Genomic DNA, 22401 nt, shown 5'->3' on the forward strand with positions numbered 1-22401 from the left:
ATATTTTATAAAATGTAAGCTGAACAAAGGAAGGTGTTATCATATTTTAAATACAATGATGAAATGAAATATGGCTTTGGGGGCTGAAATGCGGCTTGAAGAAAGCCTAAAGAAACCTGCATTTTCTGTTTGTGCTTCATGCCATTATGACTTTGCACATGTCTTTTTTTAATCTGTGATTTAGTCCCTCATTAGGTGTAAATCAGTCATTTTCTGAAAACGGCCATTAAAATATACTGGTTGGGCTTTGTGCATTTTCAGACTTTCAAATTGGTACTTAGTCTAGTGAAAACAATACATGTCAGTTGTTTTAAACCAGAAGAAAATGCTTTAACTAGATACATATATGCAGCACTTACAGGATGGCCAGGGTATCACACCCAGCCAGCATGTGTTTAGGAGCAGCAGGTCGTCTTCGACCAATCTGATCTCCTTTTATGACCAGGTGACCTGCCTGGTGGTTGCAGGAAAGGCTGTGGATGTTGTCTGCCTGGACTTCAGCAAGGCCTTTGGCACTGTCTCCCACAGCACACTCTGGAAAAGCTGGCAGCCCAGGGCTTGGACAGGAGCACTCTGTGCTGGGTCAGGAACTGGCTGCATGGCAGGACCAGAGAGTGCTGGTGAACAGTGCTGCATCCAGCTGGGGCCAGGCACCAGTGGTGTCCCTCAGGGATCTGTGCTGGAGCCTGTTCTGTTCAATATTTTTATTGATAGCATGGATGAGGGGATTGAGTCTTTCATTAGCAAATTTGCAGATTACAATAAGCTGGGAGTGGGTGTCGATCTGTTGGAAGGTAGGAGGGCTCTGCAGAGAGACCTGGAGTGGTTGGATGGATGGGCAGAGTCCAATGGGATGAAGTTTAGTAAGTCCAAGTGCCAAGTCCTGCATTTTGGCCACAGTAACCCCTGCAATGTTACAGGCTGGGGACAGTGTGGCTGGACAGTGCCCAGGCAGAAAGGGACCTGGGGGTTCTGGTGACAGCAGCTGAACAGGAGCCAGCAGTGTGCCCTGGTGGCCAAGAAGGCCGAGGGCATCCTGGCCTGTGTCAGGAATGGTGTGGCCAGCAGGAGCAGGGAGGTCATTCTTCCCCTGCACTCAGCACTGGTGAGGCCACACCTTGAGTGCTGTGTCCAGTTCTGTCCCCTCAGTTTAGGAAGGACGCTGAGTGCATCCATAGGAGGCAACGAGGCTGGTGAGGGGCTGGGAACACAAACCCTGTGAGGAACAACTGGGGTTGTTTAGCCTGGAGAAAAGGAAGCTCAGGAGAGAGCTTATCATTCTCTACAACTCCCTGAAAGGTGGTTGTAGTTAGGTGGGGGTTTGGTCTCTTTCTCCAGGCAGCAATGACAGAACAAGAGGACACAGTCTTAAGCTGTGCCAAGGGAAATATAGGTTTGATATTAGGAGAAGGTTTTTTACTCAAAGAGTGATAAAGTATTGGAATGGTCTGCCCAGGGAGGTGGTGGAGTCACCATCCCTGGATGTGTTTAAAAAAAGATTGGATGGGACACTTGGTGCCATGGTTTAATTGAGGTGTTAGGACTGGGTTGGACTCAATGTCTCTTGGACTCAAAAGTCTCTTCCAACCTAGAGATTCTTTGATTCTGTGATTCTGTTATTCCCACAGTTTATTGAATGAATAGTTAAAAGTAATTTTGAATGTTTTTTTAATGTATATAAAATGCTTTGCAATCTTGTGCCTCATGTTCATCCTATAAGGCAGTTTACAATTCTGTGTGTGTGTGTGTATTTGCTCATATATTTATTTTTCATTTCAGCAGCATACCCCTGAGTGGTGGCTGGTCTGGCCTGACGGCAGCAAGCTCTGTCACTGTCTCAGATCCATCTTCTCCAAACAGACATGGAGCTTCAGTGTGAAAGCCCAACTCTTGTTTAGTGTCCAGGTCTTTTAGCTGAAGCTGCAGCCACAGAAAAAGAAATTAATTTATTTGAATTATTTAATTTCCTATTTCCATCCCAGTAGAAACTGACATTTCTTCTTTTTACTAACTCCTGCACACACTTTACAACAGCTACCTGATTCTGCATAAGTTACAGCAGCTTTTTCAAGCTGCTAATTCTGCAGCCTGATGTTTATAAGTGTATTCTTCACTGCATATCAACACAAGCATAGGACCTATTTGTTAAGAACCAATGAGACATACAGCTTAAATTGACCTGTATGTGCTTGCAATTTCAGAATGTCAAATGAGCGAATACAATTTCATCAATCTTAATAGCATATGCCCATTTTGCAAAAACATTTGCTTTGATACTTTTTATTTTTTTAAATGTCTTGCTATATATCAGATAGGATTTTCAAAGTTGGCAGAAATTAGGTGTCCAGTGGCTTTCAGGGCTGCCTGTGGAAGTAAGTTATTTGAAGAATGAATTTCAATAGAATGGGCAAGCTTAGGTCCAGCTTCATTTTGCTTTGCTTAAATATTTATTGGAGAGTGAAGAACTTAGGTTCCAAGTTTAAGTGGATGTAGTTCTAAAGTTCTAAGTGGACTTAGAACCTCCAAACCAACTGAGGAAGCCATAGCCTTAGGAGCTCACAAACCCCTGCTGAGAGGGTCAAGGTGGAAATCAGATTCACAGGAGGTCAACTCAGATCATGTGCTGTATCCTAGGTCAGGTTATAAAATACAAAGTGAAAATCTATCAAGTATATGCAGAAACATTTTTGATAATTATTTCATGCAATATTGAACTTCATCAATAGCTAATGACTGCAAGTTTGCAGAAACTTCTTCCTCAATCTTCAGAACCTCTGTGTATTGAAATAGCATATCCAAGACATTTAAAACAAAACAAAAGGAAACAAAAAGAAACAAAAACTTAATTTCCTCAGGACAGTGAGTAATTGAAATTCTTAGGCAGGGATTCCCAAAATTATTGTGGTCACTTCTTTACAGTACTGACAGAAGCTGCAACAGCAAAACTTTGTGCTCATCATACAGAATACACTACAAGTGCTTGGAAATCCTGAGTACAGGTTTCCTCTCACAGAGTTCAACTGCAATCTTTGAGATGTATAAATACTTATATAATTGAGATAAATTAAATTATTGGGAATTTGACAGTTCCACTCTTAAAAATTGTCAGACTGTCTTGCCCTTGAGTTCTTAGAAATGTAATGACCTCACATTTTCCAATATTGCTTTTTCATTCTGTCCAGTGCTTTACAAGATAAGTCACAGGGCTTCCAGATGAAAGTGAACAATATCTCAGGACCACTTCCAGACTTAAACCATTAATTACTTGAATAAAAGGTAGTTTTATTTAGATAGTATTAAATTCCACTAGAATTGCAGCCCATTGTTTATCTATTTTTGCACTTGCAATAACAATTTTTTATATTAAATGTATAACTTCTTTTTATACAAATATATTTCCCCCTAACTTCTATCAATATGTGCAACCCTAACTAAATATCAATATCATAAACTCCTATCTTTCTTAAAATTACACTAAGATTTACCTATATATGCAGGCAAACAGCCTGCAGAAACTGGACTCATAAAAATGATGTGCAAATTTATGCAGACTTTGGCCTTAAAATAAAACATACCTGACAAATTCTTGCTAATTCTAAGATAACATCTAATTGTGAACTTCATCTTCAAACCATATAGTGTTTCTATATTCCAAACAACTGTAAAAAATGGGTTTGTATTCTATTTTAGGAAAGGCAACAAGCTCTTTTTGAGCAAGAAATAGCTACTCCTCTATAGAACATCAATCTTCAGAAGTTACAGAAAATACACAAATTTTAGTTAAGGTTATATAATTCACCACAGAATTTTGAAGAAAACTGTAGGAGATAATAAGAAAAATTCTTAGAAGAATCCTGTAAACATCAAAATAGAGAAGACAGAGAGTAGCAAAATGACTGTAGGGATTTTATCTCTTTTTTGCAGTTTTATCTGTGTTTCTGAGAAATTTATGGAACTTTGAATATTACTTCTTTCACTTAAAAAGAAATCAAAGAAGGAAATTTTATTTCATTGGGGCTGAGTTTGACCACTGGTTCATAGTAGGCTTACATATCTTGACTGCTGCCTATGATTTTTCTGTTTCTGTACATCTCTATTTTTTACTGCACTGTAATGATCCTACTAGAGTGAGACCAACTTGTTCCATTTTAAATTCTGCTTCCATGAATAACTAATTTATAAATAAACTAATAAATTAGTATTAAATTAATTAATAAGCATATTAATAGCAAAAGCAATAGAGGTTATTTTGGTTTATGCGGTGGATTGCACATGCATACAAGAGACTACTTAGGTCTATAGAAACCTACTGACTTCTTCTAGATTGCAACAATTTATAGCTACTAATAAACCAATTATTAAATGAATTGTGAAGTATTTGAAAGTACGGATGAAAATCACTTAGCCAGTTGCATAGGGTTGTTTTGGAAAAGAAAAGAGAAAGCTAAGTACAACATTATGAATGTTCTGCCATGGTTTGAGCCACCAGATCTGGAGGCTGAATTCTTATATTACATAATGGATGTATTAAACGTAGTGTCAAAATATTTTTGGAACGCATTATGAAATGGCCTGGAGATGCGTATTTAAAGTTAGAAATTAGTTTTGCTAATTTCTCTCAATTTTTGTAGCCTAAACTGAGATTACAAAATTAGCTGGCACAGAACACATTTGGGAAGAAAATACGAGATAAACTCCTCCTCTATCCCCAGAGGAGCTCATAAATTAAGCCTCAATGTTCCTATGAGTGCCACAAGCCCATTCACATTTTAGTCTGGAATGCAGCTGTCTCTAGCACTTCCCATCAGAAAAGTTTCTGGAGTCTTTATGCATTTAACAAATCACGTTGATCTTTCAAATCCATAGCAGGGTTAAGGGACTCCGTGGCTCAGTTCAGGAAAGCATTTTTCTACTGACTTCAGATTAATTTAGTGTTATGTCTACAGTAGGATTTTTTACCCTTGCCTGTAGGGAAAGCTCATTGATACAATTTTTCCTTTAATTAACCTTCAAGTTTAAGTATACTTTTAAATTCTAATTCTATTTTAAGACTGACAGCACTAAGTCTTTTCTCTATTTCTTTTTATGAGAATTCTTAAAGACATATAAAACTAAAATCAGAGGTTTAAGGCCCACTGATGGTCATATTGCAAAGAATAGATACTGAATATTATCTTAATTGGCTTCCACTGGTAGGTTAGTCTGAATCTGGAGACTGTCAGTATTTCCATGCAGGAATTGGCATTTCCCAGCAGCAGCAGGAAACACTGCCTTCTATATCATGATTAACTGTGCAGAATGGGTCTGCACACCAGAGAAGAGCTACAGCAATATGCTCTTCAACAGGTGCAAACAAGGTTGAGCTGCCCACAAAGATCTGCAAGCTGTAGGCAGTCATCTGTAGCTACCAGGTAACTGAGACCATCTGAGCCTCAACAAAAGTTATTTACTGCTGTGGTTAAAAATATTGCAAGTTTATAGGTTTTATATTTGGAATACCTTGTGAAGTTTAATTCCTCTTCTCAAGGATGGACCACATAACACAAAGGAGACTTTTGTTATATCTCCAATATCACCAATGGTCAACTGTTAGGAAAAAAATAGTAATAGTAAACTATATGTTGCATGCAACAGTTTGCATGGCATACTTTAAACCCAGTAAAAGATAAATACACCAGGTAAAAATATTAGTCAATGAGGCTAGTGTTAGGGTGAGGAAGTCCTATTAAGGGTGCAAGTTAATTTGGACTTGTATTTGTATAATAAATGATGTCTCTTTTTTACTGAGAGAAGTTACAGAGCATAGACCAACACAACAAAAGGAAGGAAATGTATAACTGAATTCTGTATTTTCGAGGCCAGTTCTTTTCTCCTCAATTCAAAGTTAATGAGGTTTTTCACTTGAAATTTGGCATTTCCTCAAGAGAGTTTTCCTAAGTGATATGTTTTGGCCCACAGGTGAGAAGTTCTCCAAGCTGTGTTTATTTAAGACTTAGAGGTATAAACATTAATTCTGACAATCAGTCCACACAATCAGTCATACATGTTGGCTACAATTCTTATTTTACTGAAACTATTTGGTAAAACTTATATGAAATAGAAAATAAACCAACCAAAAAGGGAGTATCACTTAGATTTTGAACTTTCTGTGCAGGGGATTTCCCTTTTCTTCCAAATGCAATGACTTGAATGTTAGGAACGTCTCCTGGTACTTGGGTGCAGTGCACCCATGTTTGCCATGGTCCTTTACTTTTCGTGTCTAAATTTTCCGTGGGAAGAGATGTCACAGATGTTTCTGCAGTAAAAGCAAATCTATATTTAGAGCCCGTATCTGTTATAAATCAAAAAGGTTATATTGTCTGTTACTGCAGGATCTAGCTCAGGAAATTCAGCCAACAAAGCCACAAATCCCTCATAACTTATGTTAGTCCCATAGAGGGGTAGAAAACCAGGCCAGTGGCTTCATGGGTCCATGTCACACTCATGCAGAGGCCATGCCTCTTTACTTTGTATTGTTCCAAGGACAAGAAATGTCCTGCCAGAGAATCTTTCAATACTGCCATTTCAAATTTCTCCATCCCAGGCATAATTTCTTCCCCTTTGTTTACAGAAGACATGATTCACCTTGGTCCAGGCCTGTGCGCCTCACCATTAGGGTACAAATGCTAAATTCTTCCTACTTGCTAAATTCTTCCTGCTGTGTGAAATAACCTTATACCAGTTGTGATCTGCTCTGCCATGCAGGGTCAGTCATGGAAATGAAGGACACTCCTGATTGTATTACCTTGGAGCGGAATTGTGACTTCTACAAAGTCTTCCTTGGAGCGTTTATTGATCCAGCCATTATGAAAAAAAACATGTGCAGAAAAAGGGTAGAAGACTTCTCTTATAACAATTTTTTCCAAAAACCAACCATCTGATTGAAAATAAACAGGAAATTATTAATTTATACCTTTTAAGCAACAAAATATTCTGTGTATGCAGTCATAAGTTTCTTCCTACATCAAATCAATAGAAGGTTTTCTTTTGACAGACTTCTTAAGGAAATAAATTTTCTGAAAATATATTAGATATGTGTATGTGTTTCTGTTTGTTCCACCGCACTCCAAAATAGTCAATGTTTTTACAGATCTTGTGAAATTAAATGTAGGGATAGATTTGCTGTAGTGATTTATTACATCTTGAAATATGGAAAGGGTTCTGTATGCAATCTCTAGACAAGAAACCCCAATAGGAAATTATATTATCAATGCCCTAATGGAAAAAGGATCAGGATTTCTATAACTTTAGCCATAAGAATATCCACTCAATACACAGCTTTCTTTCTGGTGAGGTTCCATTCTATACAATAAGGAACAAACTCCAGCTAGTTTTATCTCAATTTGAGACCATGATTCTTTGGGAACAAAGCATTTGTAGAGTCAGATCCATGAGTCTTGGTAAACTTGGTTACACTTCCAGTCTTGCTGAAATGAATGAAAGTTTGTTCATTTTAATATTACCTAGGATTACCTTCCATTATCTAGGAAATAGTTTCCCAGCCTGTTTTTCTGAGTTTAACCTACAGAGTAATTTTGTAATCTTGGGTTTTTTTAGAAAAGAACAAGAGACTCAAGTTATCATACTCTGGAACAATCATTTCGATTATCAATATTATCTGCAGGAGTAAAATACCTGTAGAATCTCTCTTCTGGTGCTTTTAAAAAACAATGGACCAAAATTGTAGCCAAAGGATTGAATAAAATACCAATTCATGATACTCTCTGCTGTTGTTATTTTTTTCAAGAAATAAGCAATGTTTTTTAGCTATAGCTGCTTTGGAGTAAGAAGTAGGATGAGAAAAAATGCTGCAGGAATGCACCTTTTTATCTGCCAGTCAACCTTACATATGTAGGATCCCTTAAAAAAATATTTTGCATGGATTAGAAGGAAAGAACCTGTGAGGCCAGAACAGCCTTTCTTCTGTGTTCCAGTTCTTAATCTAAGGGCCCACTTTTATCTTTATCTAAAAGCATATAGCCCTGAAAATAAATTCTTTTTTTTTTGACTTATCCAGCATCTAAAAATGTACAAGAAGGTGAAATTTACAAAAGTTTCATAAGCATGATGTCATATTGCTTCCTAAAAACCAAAAACTTTGTTAATTGTGCTTATAAAAAAATACAAACTTCAATGGAGAAAAGTTTAATACATAATTTTATCATTTTACATTGTCACAACATTTCCTTGGAATCCATTGTACATTTTAGCAAAACCAAGCTGGATCTGGATACTTGACATGTATAATCCAAAAGAAATAATGAACAGCTGAAAATGAAAAGCAATTTCATATTTTCTAGAATGTTTTAAAAAACACTTTTGTGTTAAATTTCAGACATTTCTGAAGTACTAGGATCACCTAAATCTAATAATCTACATTGTTATTACCTTACATTAACAGAATAAACTACCAACCTTTTCTCAGACTTTTAAATCCAACACACACTTGATTCAACTTGCCAAGGTATACAGATTTGATTTTGAAAATATCCACCTGCAATATTAAAATAATCAAAATTATATTTTAGTTAAGCTTAATAGGGCTCTGGTTTTGAGTATTTATCAGCGTAGCCAGGTGTTTCTGGTCATTGTTTTGTACCTTGATGGAAGCATATTTATCTCATCTATGCCATTTCATTGTCTTTGACTTCATAATTCAATATTATGTACTATAGCTCATCTTTTCTTATCCAGTTGATATTATGAATTTTGAATTTCAGAATGCCTCTGTGCTTAGTAGGAAGAAATTTTAGAAGCATCAGATACACACACTAGCAATAAAGTTGTCATTTCTCATACCTTCTTGTACTGAAACAAACAAATCAGATCAATTCCTAGTGTGTTGAAAGTTACTTTGGTCCAGAACCTAATTTTCAATGAAACTAATAAATATTAGAGGTCTCATAAGTCTGAAAATCTAGAGCAATTTCATTTTTCACTAAAATTCACAATTAATTTAGTGAGAATTAGGCATGTTAATGGGAATTAAGTGAATGATATCTGTGAATATTTCAACCACTGTGCTTTTGGGATAAGGATGTCACCTTGAAATCATCTCTATAATAGGTCAAATTTTCTACATACAACAGACTTGAATGATCAATAAACTTCATAGAGCCTTTCCTTTTTTCCATACCATAAATCTTTATGGTTTATTCACCTTTTTGCCTATATGTGCTCGTCTTCTTCTTGGAGTAGTCATCTTCATCATCTCTGGAAAGTTCACGTAAGTATGTGCCCTGACACTGAGAACACACGTTGCTTAACATGATCTTTTTTTAACTGGGCTTGAAGAAATGAAGTTTGGAAACATACTATTTATGGATAGATTCATCTAATCTTTTGAGAAACCAGCTGCAAAATCAAACCTCTACAGCTAAGACTTTTATTTCATGTGACTTCATGAGTTATTCTGTTGAAAACAGAAGCAGTTGTCTTGGGAAGTTGGGTTGAAAATGCAAGTTTGAATATAACAGTTGAGGACTAGTCTGTGATTTGTAAAAAAATAATAAAACACTTGCATTGTTCCCTTAGTTGCACAGTTCCAGAATTTCAATGTCTGTGAGAACAATATTGATGAAAAGAATCATCTAGAAAAAAAGAGCAATGACTAAGAACAGAACATTCATTATTTTAAGGTAAATTGGAGTAAAGAGAACTGCAACAGAGTGAATACCCAAAGAGTTGTTACTTGAAATCTTTTCTATAAGAAGAAGATTAGGGTCTTATAGCCCAGGATATAGAAAAGCCCTTTAGAATTTCAGAGGAAGGATTTAGCAAGCCTGAACAAGCCTGTTCAAAAAGTGACACAGAATCTGGATTAAACAGAAAAAATCCTTGTGAATTTGCAGATGAGTAGTACTTCCACAGGAGTGAGTATTCACAGGACTCAAGTGCTATTGTTCAGGTTTTTTTCTCTACAAGCTCTATTCTTGGCAAAAATGTAATTCTTAAAAAATGTTACAAAAATGTAACATTCTTATAAAATAAAACGTTTTTTAAAAGGTCAGGACAGTTTGGGTTTTTGAAAGAAACAGGAATCTGTCCTTCTTTCCAGTCAATACTGATACCCTTTGTAGCAGGCAGTCTAGTCTTGCTGCTCAGATTTCTCTAAGACACTATCCTGAAGACATACTATGCAGGACTATAATCTATTATCATCAAAAAGTCTAATCTATACAACTTCCTACATTACTCCTTCAAACAAGATGAGCTGTTCTATCCTGTTGTTATTTTCAGGTTTAACTTGTGAACTCTGAGCTACCAGTGTGATCGGTTCTTGACGAGCATGACACTGGGCATGCATATTCTCTTCCACAGTGGAGAAAGAAAATACACGGGACATAATGATTAAGATCTGGATTTCTTTTCATACAAAAACCTTGTATCTTCTAGAATCTTTAAAAATAGTAAGAAAAGCAGATAAAATAAACACAGGTATGTGTAAAGAATAAAAGAAGCGTATACCAAGTACATTTCTCCAGCTTTCTGCACTAGAGAAGAAACTACTCTAGGCTGGCTGGCAACAGTGAAATACTCCCTCCCACCCTCCCCAGAAGATGATTTCTAGGTACTTCACGATGATTTCCTGATTTCCTTTAAAAAAAAATTCCAAACTAAAATTCTAAACACTAGAGTCCAATAAAGTATCAGCTAGACATGTTCTTCTGATTTGAAAGAGATACTTCCTTTTGATCTGAAGTCTGTTTTAGTTACTTTGTTCTTATGCCAATAACTACTCAAGGAATTACTCTTCTAGGAAGAGCCATTTAATCTCAAAAAACATGTTTACGAAAAAGCAAGAAGTGGGTGGAAAAATTTGAAACATGAAAAAATAAGAGTCTTCTTGGAACACTGACAGTGTTCAGGAAAGTTAACAAGAAAAGTTCATAGAATACTTTATGTGGAGCAGTTACAAATGCAAGTTATCCTACTGAAACGTTATCAGTTCTAAGAATCAGGCATATTATAATAAAGCAGTGATGCCTCCCTGGCCTTAAAAGTCTGAAATATTAAAACAGAACTCTTAGAGATGGTTTAGTCCAACTCTAAATTACTTTAACACCTTAACTGTTTTACTGTAGCACAACAGTGACAATGCTTAAAAACAATACGTTAACTATGGAGACAATCACTACACGGAATATAAAATATTAATATTTTTGATACTCTATCCATGAAAGGTTTTCTGAAAATATAACTTCTAACAAAAGGACACTTGCAGATTCAGTTACATTTTCCCTTATTATTTTACCTGCCCTCTAGCAAAAGTGATCAGGCTGTTTTTCGAGGTAAGCCGTCGCTTCCCCGAGTCACTTTTTTCTCCTTGTATATGAAGATAAACCTCTCCAGTGGCATCTGCCTTCTTCAAGTCTCCCGTGTGCAAATGGATTTCATATTCCACAACTTCAGAAAAAATAGACAAAAAAACCCCAAAAGTCAGCAGGGAAAAACACTTACCCTCTTGTCTGACACCTGCATTATATACCAATTCGTGGTAGAAACCATAGCAGATTTCACCCCAATCCCATACTGTGCAAATAAGGTGTTTTCAGTCCTGGTGACATGCATAACCAAAACACATTCCTGCTGCATAACAGGGTGACAATCTAGAGGATACAGATTTTCTCTGCTCTGACACCACTCCCGGAAAATATGCACTACTGGTTGCTGTTTGGGGTACAGGATCTCATGTGTACTGAGAAGGGGTCCATATAAGCTAGGAAATGCCTTTTTAAGAAAAAAGCCATACTCTCATGCTCTTCAGAAAATCTAATTTTTTCTTTCTAAGATTATTTACTGATACCTCTTTGGTTTTCCCTCCCTCTATTTTTATTTATCACTAGTTAAACCATAATACTATCACAATGTTCTTAAGGTAAAATATGTTAACATGAAACAAAAATAATGAATTAAAATTTTTTCAACATCAGCTTTAACACATAAATAGAAAAGCCTCCTGCCATTTTGTATCATTCTCCAAAGAATCTTCCATTAATGATATAATAGCCTACAAATCCAGGTCAGAAAAGTGAATTTTGAGTTTAAGGGAAAACATTCCTGAGTTTCTCAGCTGTGGTCATAGTACAGAGATTAGAAGAGACACCTATGTCCCCTACACGAAGTTTCTGTTTCCTTCCCTTTTTTTTTCACAATACATAAGGAAGTGATGCAGATGAGACCAGGCTGAATTCAGGCCAAACAAACTTTATGGAAATCTTCTATATTCACTTTTTAAATGATCTATTTCAGCTCCCAAGTTTATAATGGAAACAAGGAACAAGGAAACACTTAAAGAGAAGCAGGTTGCAATCTCAATATTCACTGTTATTGGCATAATTTTAACAACAAGAACCCTAGGACAAAATAAGAAGGGTTTTTGGGGGATCAGTTTTATTATCTGGTATTGTGTGCTCAAATTCAGATTATAATAATAAGTATCATTTGTACAGTGTGTTCATCTGGGCTTATTTGTGTAATGAGCTGGTATTGTCAATTTAGGAATCTAACTCTGGTGGCTATATTAGAACTGAGATCCTTATGTAGTCAGCAGGGGAAGGCAGGTGCTGTAGAAAACACCTCTGACGGGTTCCCACACATTCTAGAGATAAACACTAGAACTCAGGAGTCTAAACTTAGACGGTCTAAATGTTCCTCTTCTTCCAACCACAGGCATCATTTCTTCAGCCTAAGAATAAAAGCTATGCTCTTGTAGCAGCACATGTTTGTAAGACATGACTGTCTAATATTTTTAATAATAACAATTTTCTCCGCTGTAAAATGTAAAGCCACATTTGGGATGCAGGTAATGACCAATGCACACGTACCAAGAACATATCTGAAAACATTTGTATTATCTCTTGAACTTTTTTATCACAAACATGAAGATTTTTTTCTTTTTTTTCTTAGAGAATTGAGCAGCCTTAAAATCCAGCATTTTACAAGTCCTGAGCTATCTTTGACCATCAAATATTTTCAGCCCTTAGTCCCTCAGTCTTCATCACTGTAGCAATAAAACATAAACAACATCTAGACTATGTGACATTTACATGCTGGAGAAAGACTTTCAGCCTCGCCCTGCCTCTTGTCCCCCCTGGAACTTGGCTGGCTCTACAACATCTGCTGTCCCAGGCCAGTCATGTGTGCAAAGGAAGGGAGTGGTGCTTTAGACAGACATGAAACCGAGGAGAAACAAAGCACTTCCTGTTTCACAGGTGACAGAACAAGCTAGGGAGCATGGAAACACACATTATTCAAGTCTGAAACACATATTTCAGTCTAATGTACATCATAGGATACAGGAATATCTAGGTATATATCCTGGGAACATCTGATATTCTCAGTATATTTTTTTTCCTCAATAAATTTTTTTCCAAGATAGAAATGGTCTATTTAAGCAAATTGTGCGTTATTTAAAAAGATTATAATTAGGGGAAAATTCTAGTAGGTTCAAGAATAATTCAATGAACCCAGCAGCTAAAGCTGTCATTTAGTTTCATGCGTAGGTGATATGAAAACAAGGAGGGGAAAAAAAGTGTTGTGAGGATATTTATTTTAAGCTTTCCTTACAGCTCTTTTCACAAGTTGGTGCTATCCATGTTGAGTGTTGTAATCAAAAGGTCTGAATTCAAATATTGTGACATCTTATATAGCCATTTTTTTCTATTTCTGAAATAAAAAGGTCCCATAACAGGATAATTGGTTTTAAAGAGTGGGTTTGTATAGACTGTAAAATAAATATTTTAAAGGATACATTAAATAATAAGGGCTATATAAATCTGCTAATAAAAGTGTGCTCCTTTCAGTAAACTGTATTTATTTCCCTTTACCTTTTACTTCATGAGGATGATGTCTGAGAAAATCTATTTGCTTAAAAGTAGCTTTATTCATTGCAGTACTGTTTGCTTCAGGGACTCCTCTTGGGACTATTTTTTTTTTTTTTAATAATTGAAACTAAAGGCTGGGAAAGTTCTTATATTTGATGGTATCACTCATGTTTGATGCTAAGAAGGAAACCAGGCGTTTTCCCAGCCTGGGGCCCTAACATATCTCATTCCTTTCTTCAAGGGAGTTAAAGATGCGCTGCCAGATAAAAGACAACATAGCTGCATTAAAGTCAGTGCAGCTACATACACTTGATCTTTCTGGAGTTGCAGATGGTTAAAAATACATGAGCTGTCCAGGTGACACTTTAGTTAGCATTTAGCCAATGGCATTTTCTTTCAGGGGAGTTAGGGTGTGAAGTTTCTGTGTTGTTCATTCAGAGTGTTGCCTCGTCTGTGTAACTGGGCCATGTGAGCAGATTTGTTGAAGTCAAAAAGCTACTTGTAGGAGTAAGATCAAAATATTTTGGTCCATGTGCCTGATCATTGCTGTGGGGGTAAATTAGAGATCACAGTGCTCACATTGTTACTGCTTTAGTCCATTAATATTTGAGTCATTAATATACAGTATCACAAGCTTAGCTTAGAAATGCACATTGGGTTTCTGCTGAGTCGGTATTTTCAGCTGAATCTGCTGAATCTATTGATGCATAATTTAAAGCTCAGTGTAGTCATAGCAAATATTTCCTATTAATTTTCCACTGTTTAAGTGAAATAAAAGTATACAAAGTAGTCTCTATGAAAGGAGTCATAACAGAAAGGGAATGTTGGGAAACGGGGTAAAAGTTTTTAAGCTGAGTTTGGGACCATTCATATGGTGTTCTGTATGAACAGCATACCCCAACAAGAAAAATCTACTAAGACAAGGTATTCTGTTCAAGTCTGTCATTTTTTGTCTCTTCCCAATCCTATTTATAAAAGTTCTCTTTCAGATGTAAGTCAACCTGTTGCATAATTGAGAGCAATTAGCTAATGCTGATCAAAAAAAACAAAAACAACCATAAATTAAATGTAGAAGAGTAAATACATATTAATTTCTTTTGTGTGTGTGTATGAATAGAACCAGAATATAACAAAGAAAAAATTTTAGATTGAAGTAGCATTGGGACCACAAAGAATAAAAGTGATATTAACACTTCCAGCTGTAAATCACTGGACTCCATAAAATGGTTTGTGAAAACTTTCTAGATACTCCCATCTATGGACTAATTTTTGAAGGAGAGCATATACACAGTTTTCCCAGAAATTTTCCAAGAAAAACAGCCTAAATTTCTAATATACCTCAGAAATTAATTACTTTACAGATCAGAATATGCTTTCAGACAGTATCTCCATTCGGCTCTTAGCATAATAGAGACTTTGAGAGATGTATTCTAGAATTTTTAATTTTTTTTTAAATTTTTTTATACGCAGCAAAAAAATTAACAAGTTTGAATTCAGAAAATGATTGTTCATAGTTACAGTTCTTCTCATTTTTTATTAAATAAATTAGGGAAATAGGACATTTTAATAAGATCTACAATTTCTAAATTCATGATTGTACATTCAGCATATATAACATCCATCGTCCAATGTTTTTTGAATCTGAAGGATCAAAAGTCTAAAATGGTAGACTTTTCAGTACATGAACACAAAGTGACAATTTTTTTTAATTATGCAAACCCACATAACACCAGAAATTTAAAAGGTCTTTGCTGGTTTTTTTGAAGTTTCACCTTTAAGTTGGATGAAATATTTAAGAAAGTCTCCTTAGAGAATGGTCTGTAAAAGTCCATGTGGTCTATTTTATTTCTTTTTCTGGGCTGCTTCCATCTTTTTATATTAGTTTCCATTTAAGCAGAACACTTTTTGTACTATAGCCTCTAGCAGTTAAACCTCTTAACTGGCACTAAAAGCCTCAATATATGATCTTTACTCTCTCCATCAATCCTCTTTATTCTAATGAGCTGAATAAAGGGGAAGTTTGTCCTTAAGTACTAGTGATCAAGTTATCAGTATACAATTGGTTGTTCCAGTGGGATTTGGTGGGGGGTTGTTGGCAGAAATCACTTAATTATCTCTCTGGCATCACACCACTCACATGTGTTACTAACAGCAGAGAAACATGTAACTTAATGTATATTTTTCTAGAATATCACTTCCTGTGCTACAGATTTCTCATTGTCATCAATAAAACATTAGAGTAATTGAAATTCTTTGATATCACTTTCCTGGCTAACTGTGTGGCATTTCAAAAATTCTGTCTTTGTTGTGTAGGGGGTCTGCAAGTCTCCTTCTTTTTTATGTTTTTAGATCACATATATTTCTTTGTGAATAGGAGGGACAAAATATCACACATGTACTCATCTTCAGCTGACATAGCATTAATTTGAGGAGATAAGAAATAATCAAGAGCTAAAACAGGGCATTACCTAATGACAAAGGAGCCAAATACTATGTTTGGTATCAGCAGTTAGGGCATCTCTCAGAATCCTCACACCAATGATTTCTCTTTGGTGGTAAATGCATGTGCAAATGCATGTGCAAAACCATCACATTCCTTAATATCAATTTCTAAGGGAAATCTCCACACAGTATTTTCAGCCCAAAAGAGATATACTGGTGTTCCAGAGACAGATCCTGACCCCAATACCAAGAAAGGACATAGCTTACCAGGCAGGGGCTCCTGATCTGCATAGAGAGCTGGCAGCTCCACACATTTATCTTCCTTGGGGTTGAACCAGCAGTCAAAAGCTAAACACATCTCCTCCTTTGTGTCTGTGTGCTGCATATGCAGTAAATCTAAGTGCCATGGCTGTTTTAGCTCACTGTGTGGGCCAGTTACCTGAACTTTGGTTATTGAGCCAATGTCTGCCAGTTCATCCTGTGTGAGGAGAAAGAGAAGTTGAATGGACCTCATTTAAAATGTGCCAGAATAAATGTAGTTGGCAACAGTTGAACAAACTTCAGTAGTTTAAATATTTGGGCAGATTTATAACTAGTACTATTTTTCCCCTTTCTAATCAATACAACATTGATTTAAAAACATGAATGAGATGGGATGCTTGAGGTTTGATATTAAGGAACAAGCAATGGCAGTCACTGCTGAAATTTGTACACAGAACAAGGCAAGATGTTCATACATGTTACACAGATTCAGTAGATTGTTTTCAAGCACAGAAGCTTTAGTCAGTTTTTAAAATTTTGGACACTACTAGAAATGTTTCTTACAACAATAAGAATGATGTAACTAATTATAAATTTGAAAGAAAGCTAATTTAATTTTGAGCAAACATCCAAAAGGTGCATCATCCTCACTCTAGATCACAGAAGTTGTACATTAAAATCTTGCATTCATACTTGAGAAAAAAAACCCAATCTAGTTTTACTAGAGATAATGCACCATCTCCAGGAGATACCATTGCTTCAGTAAGTGAAAGCAGAGGAAGCCTTAGATATTATAATTAGTGGTTTAAAATCAATTTTTTTCCACTGTAAGGAAAAGAAGGGAAAAAACAGAAATTGTCTTTTCCTATTTGATACTTGGATTCTTTTCCCTACTCTTTCCCTTTAGATATGCTGAGATAGAAGTCCATGTGACCTGACCAGCCTTTCCTCTGACAGGGCACTTCAGTTTCATACTATTTTTTTTGTATTTACTAGAGGTTTTTGGAAATAACTCAGAAAAACCCTGAGTACTCCTCATTTTGGGTCATGTTTGTGGTTAGTCTAGTCTGCTTAATTCCTCTTTCATTAAGGAAAAGAGGAGCATCAAAATAGAACAAATTATTTCTTTAGCTCAATCATAAAATTCAAGTTATTAAGAGGAAAAAGGAAGAGACAATAAATAACAGGGGTAAAAAGAGAAACCATACTAGAAAAAGCAGTTCAGAGAAATGGATGACAGGGATGAATAAATAACATGAGAGAAAAAAAGAGAAAAATTAACCTTCTGTACATTTAATCTCATTTATGATTCTTCCTTCTCTATCATCAGCCCCAAAAGCTCTACAGTATCCCATGGCATATTGTATGCTTACAAATTGCTGATTTTTGTGAGATCAACAAAGCCTGTAAATCAGTACCTGCCGCGTGGCATACACTGTGATATGCACCAAGGGACCAATTCGCTCACTTAAACATTCTCAGTGAGAGACACTGGGAGAATTTGCTCTTTCAAAAACCATTGCTCATGTGTTGCTACCTACAAACAAAAGCGATGATCTGTGCCAAACTACACAGAGGACTTAAAAATCAATTTGGTAGTTTAGTTTAAAGAAACAATTTGTCTCAGAATTAAGTGGATTATTGGCTACATTATTCGTAGGCTTTTCTTGCAACAGAGAAAGATTGAAGTACTTTGATCTGAACTGCTTTTCCTGTGACTTGAAGTGGCAACTTTTTGTGGCCCAGGTTGCCATAGAAGATAAAAGAAAGGCGTATTGGATCCTCTTCACCACTCAGGTCAGATCCAGTGATATCCATTATCCAGAAACCTGATGACTTCATGTTGATTTCAGGCACTTTAGGACTAAGAGTCGACCTTCTGCCTTTAAAAAATATCAGAGAGAAAGGAAAGATGACAGCATGAGAGAATGGCATAATCTAGGAGGACCATAGCCTTTACAGTACACAAACAAAACTCTTTTTGCAGGCTATGTTGTATCTATAGCAACTACTCACTAAGAATAACACATCACTATCTTTATTGCATTTTTTGTGAAGAATTTAGCAGCTTAATGTTCTTTCTGTGTTTAAAATTTAGTTTCAATGGCATTTGTTGATGCCAGTGTATTTTCCTTGTCATGTTTGGAAGTAATTGCTAAGAGAATGTTCAGTCACCTTTTAGAGATCTAAGTAATTGTTCTTTAAAAAGCAATCAGTGTTACTAAAGCCAATTTGTCATTTAAGAGCATGTAGCCATATGTAGCATGGAGGCACCTAATGCAAAATGAACAATTCTAATGAACTTTTCTTGTCGCTAGATATTACCTAGCAATATAATAGGTGCTATAAGAGTGTGAGACTGACAGGTAACCTATAATAAACACACAAAATTATTTGCCAGATCCTCAGAAGATCAATATTGCTATCTTCCTCTCTTTTTCTTCATTAATTGCTGTGATACTTCATTTTAATTCTGTTTTAACCAGTCTAGAGGAAGTCAAAATGATTTCATGAAGAGGAACAACTCAGGAAAATGTACTTTCTACAACTCAGAAAAACCATACAACCAAATCAAGGACACCTTATACATTACTTCCTCTGGACAAAGTTCTGTCATTTATTTCCTTTGCATTGAATTCTTTTCACAGGATTGAAACAAGAGACCTTTTAGCACTTCTGAATGACTAAAGGTCCTGCTGTAAGTGTTCTTTTGCCAAGTACATCCAGGTTTAGATTTGCACAATCATGGCATAGTAGTAGGTGTGAAATGAACAGAAATGAGCATACCAGAACTGCTGCTTTGTGCTGTGGAATACTCTCACAGGTAAAGATTAGACTCATTTCACTGAATTTTTCTTTAGATTTCAAATGAGATTCTAGGCCGAAAAACAGTGTATAAAATTTAAGCTATTGATCCTCAGGAAGGGCACATCCTGAGCTCAGCTATTTATCTCTCATTGAAATGTGCTGTGTTTAATTTGGAAGGCAGGTGTTCCATACGCAACACATTGACAAGACAGAATTATATTAACTTTGACCTTTCCAGACGTGGCTCTGCTGTAACACCAAGATCAAACTGAAAATTCACATTTTTAATAAAAGAAAGAGACTAGAGAGATCTGAAAGAGCTGTAGTCTAATATAAGTATATAAAAATGGGCAGGTCAGTTTTGCAGAACTTACCAACTGTTACAATCTCACAAACGGTCTCACATAAGCCGAGATGAGTATCAAGCCAGTTCCACAATGGAAAGACCCATTCTGTGTCTGAATCTTGTGATTCCTTGACTGTTACCATCTTGAGGTACATCCCTGCCCCATAGCCTTCTCCATCGTGTCCTATGACCACTTTTTGCAAATGACTCAAAGAAACAGCTTCCACCAAAAATGAATCCACCTGCAAAACAGGGAAATACTTAATAAAACAGAAATTTGACTTGAACTTCAGGGAAAATATAGGCTTGGATTCATCTGAGAATTTAAAAATTTTAAAGTCTGTTTCTTTGTAAAATTTAACATAGCATCTCCCTGCTGAATCTAAGAAAGCACACACTGATTAGAACTAACATTTAATCCTATATTCATCATTAATGATGCATTGTGAATTCATTTGATCTTTGGTCAATATGGATCACTGCATCAATCATTTCATAATACATTAAAATCTTTATACCTCAGCTTTCTGAGTCAGTTAGGACAAGGTTTTGGTTCTAATTAAATTTCTGTCTTTCAAATATCTAGTTTCTAAAGCTTATCATACAAGTCTAGATATGTATTAATAGTTCTAAACAAAAGTTAGAAATCTAAAGAGTGTTTTATCTCCAAGATGGCTTTTTAATTCTTCTCCACTAGTCAGAAAACCTGACTTGCTTTCCTCACAGAATGAAAATAATTGTGGAGCAAATTGAGAAGAGTAAGGGAGGAAGTTAAAATTAAACTGTAGAGTAAAAGATGAGAGGTGGGAAGGGAAGCAGAATGGAGGAGGCAAAGACATGAGAGAAGTAAACACAAGAAGCAGTAGATGAGAATAGAGACCAGATAAACAAGACATGGAAAACTGTGAATTGCAAAGAAAGAAGTATGCCTCACTACATTTTTTGCTTGTTTTGTAAGAAAGCCAGATGTTCTGTATCAGGCCCAGCCAGGGATCAGGTAGACCTCATGGTAATAGGTAAGGGTTAGAAAGTTATGAACAACTTGATTTTGAACAGCAATGTCTAGGAATCTATTTAACACCATAATTCAAATAAAACAACTCAGGAGTAGGAACTTACTAAACTGGATGTCAAAACAATTAAAAACCCAAGATATTAGCAAACTGATCTCTAAAAGAATACAGTAGTTGCCAAAGTCCTATGTGTTGTCCCTATTTCTTTTTAAACAAAATACTGGAGAAGCAGATTTTCTGCTACTAATATGGAAAGTACATTCATATGACCAAAAAATCTTTTTCTTTTCTAATAATAGTCAGAGCCCACCACAGATTGTGAGCAGAAATTATTAACTTTGCTAATTAAGATATTTTTGGAAATAAATCCATGTATGAACATAAATTAAAATAATTATAAAATAGTGCTGTCTTCTGTATATAGGCATAGCTCTGAGAAATACACAGAAATGAAATTTAGAAATTCTGTCAGTTCTTTACTGATTTCACTTTTACCCTTACAAGTGCTGTGTTAATTATCTAATAAAATCATTTCACAGATATCTAAGCCTCTCCTTGACAATGGACACTCTGGCATGAATTTTTTCAAATTTCCTTGTTCAGTGAGTGGAAGTCTAATTCATAAGAGAAGAATTTTATTTATGGTCATCATCTAGAAATACTGGGTTTACTTGCATTCTTTTTCTAAGTGGAATTTTTGTTTCTTGTCTAAACTTACTGATATTGAGTTGATGTTTCAAAGTGGGATTGTGGTTTCAGAAACATCATAGACTGCAAAAAGTCTCATGGAAATTTCTGTAACTTATTTTTCACTGATTTTAAAAAATTTTGGTACCTGTTCTGTCCTAAATTTGGAACAGAAGAAGTCAGAAATATGATCACAGAAGTTCTCCCCACTAATCTGGTTTGTATTGCTCATGTGGAGCCTTTATTGCCATGGAGGTGTGTTCCTGTACAGGAAATAAACACTGGCCCTGGTCTACTGTGAATGTCCAGAAGATAAATTCTGTGTATGTTTCCAAATTCTTGCCTATCCAGCCAGATGTCCTCTGAGCAGGCATTAAGTGACACACTGCAATTCTCCCTGCATATATGAGATTACATTATGGTGCCATTACCTTATTTCTTTGAAATTTTCTTCCTTTTGTTAAAGACTTCTGAAGTTTCCTCACACCTGTGTCCCCTCTTTTGCCATAGAGAGTGAGATAAACATTTGCAAAAGTCTCTGCTCCCCAGCAGTCGCCAATATGTACAGAAACAACATATTTATAGACTGTACAGAAAGAAAATAAAAAGTTTAATTAAAGCTAAGTACAAGTTGTACTTAAAGTAAAACAGCAACACAGAATATTTACTAAGACTTTCCCTTTTTTTTGTTTTTTTTTTTTGTTTCTGCAGCTACAAATATTCTGCTACACAGTTAATGCAATAATCAGGTTACTCTTTATGAATCTGATCTCTTCATGCCAAGCTCAATGAAGACTTTCTATTCACTTTCTTAGAAATTTGAAGGAAATTGAACTTGGACGATTTAGACTTATGAACCTAGGCAAATTCTGCCTGATTCTGTTTTATTGTGCAAGATCTGGAAAGAACTCATTTGTGTTAGTTGAGGAACTAAACTAAAAGCTAATTAAAAACTGAATTATCTTTGAAATAGATAATA

At 35.7% G+C, this 22401-nt stretch overlaps 1 protein-coding gene across 11 annotated transcripts in view; it reads right to left on the minus strand.

The window, feature by feature from the left end:
• The window catches only part of RP1 (RP1 axonemal microtubule associated), a 219289-nt gene that overhangs the window by 47454 nt on the left and 149434 nt on the right, over positions 1 to 22401 (minus strand). For all 11 annotated transcript variants that reach the window (XR_010079946.1, XM_063394047.1, XM_063394058.1 and 8 more), the window contains 10 exons: positions 21854 to 22008; positions 19751 to 19964; positions 18261 to 18451; positions 16575 to 16785; positions 11294 to 11445; positions 8455 to 8533; positions 6785 to 6916; positions 6114 to 6295; positions 5500 to 5586; positions 1788 to 1920 (listed from right to left, as the gene is read on the minus strand). Coding sequence is in view for 10 of the 11 variants with exons in the window: in XM_063394047.1 (XP_063250117.1) it covers positions 1788 to 1920; positions 5500 to 5586; positions 6114 to 6295; positions 6785 to 6916; positions 8455 to 8533; positions 11294 to 11445; positions 16575 to 16785; positions 18261 to 18451; positions 19751 to 19964; positions 21854 to 22008 (1536 nt within the window). In the remaining variant the exon portion in view is untranslated. The remainder of the gene's footprint in view (positions 1 to 1787; positions 1921 to 5499; positions 5587 to 6113; positions 6296 to 6784; positions 6917 to 8454; positions 8534 to 11293; positions 11446 to 16574; positions 16786 to 18260; positions 18452 to 19750; positions 19965 to 21853; positions 22009 to 22401) is intronic.

This window comes from Prinia subflava, chromosome 1 (genome assembly GCF_021018805.1).
Source record: "Prinia subflava isolate CZ2003 ecotype Zambia chromosome 1, Cam_Psub_1.2, whole genome shotgun sequence".
Classification (NCBI taxonomy): Eukaryota; Metazoa; Chordata; class Aves; order Passeriformes; family Cisticolidae; genus Prinia; species Prinia subflava.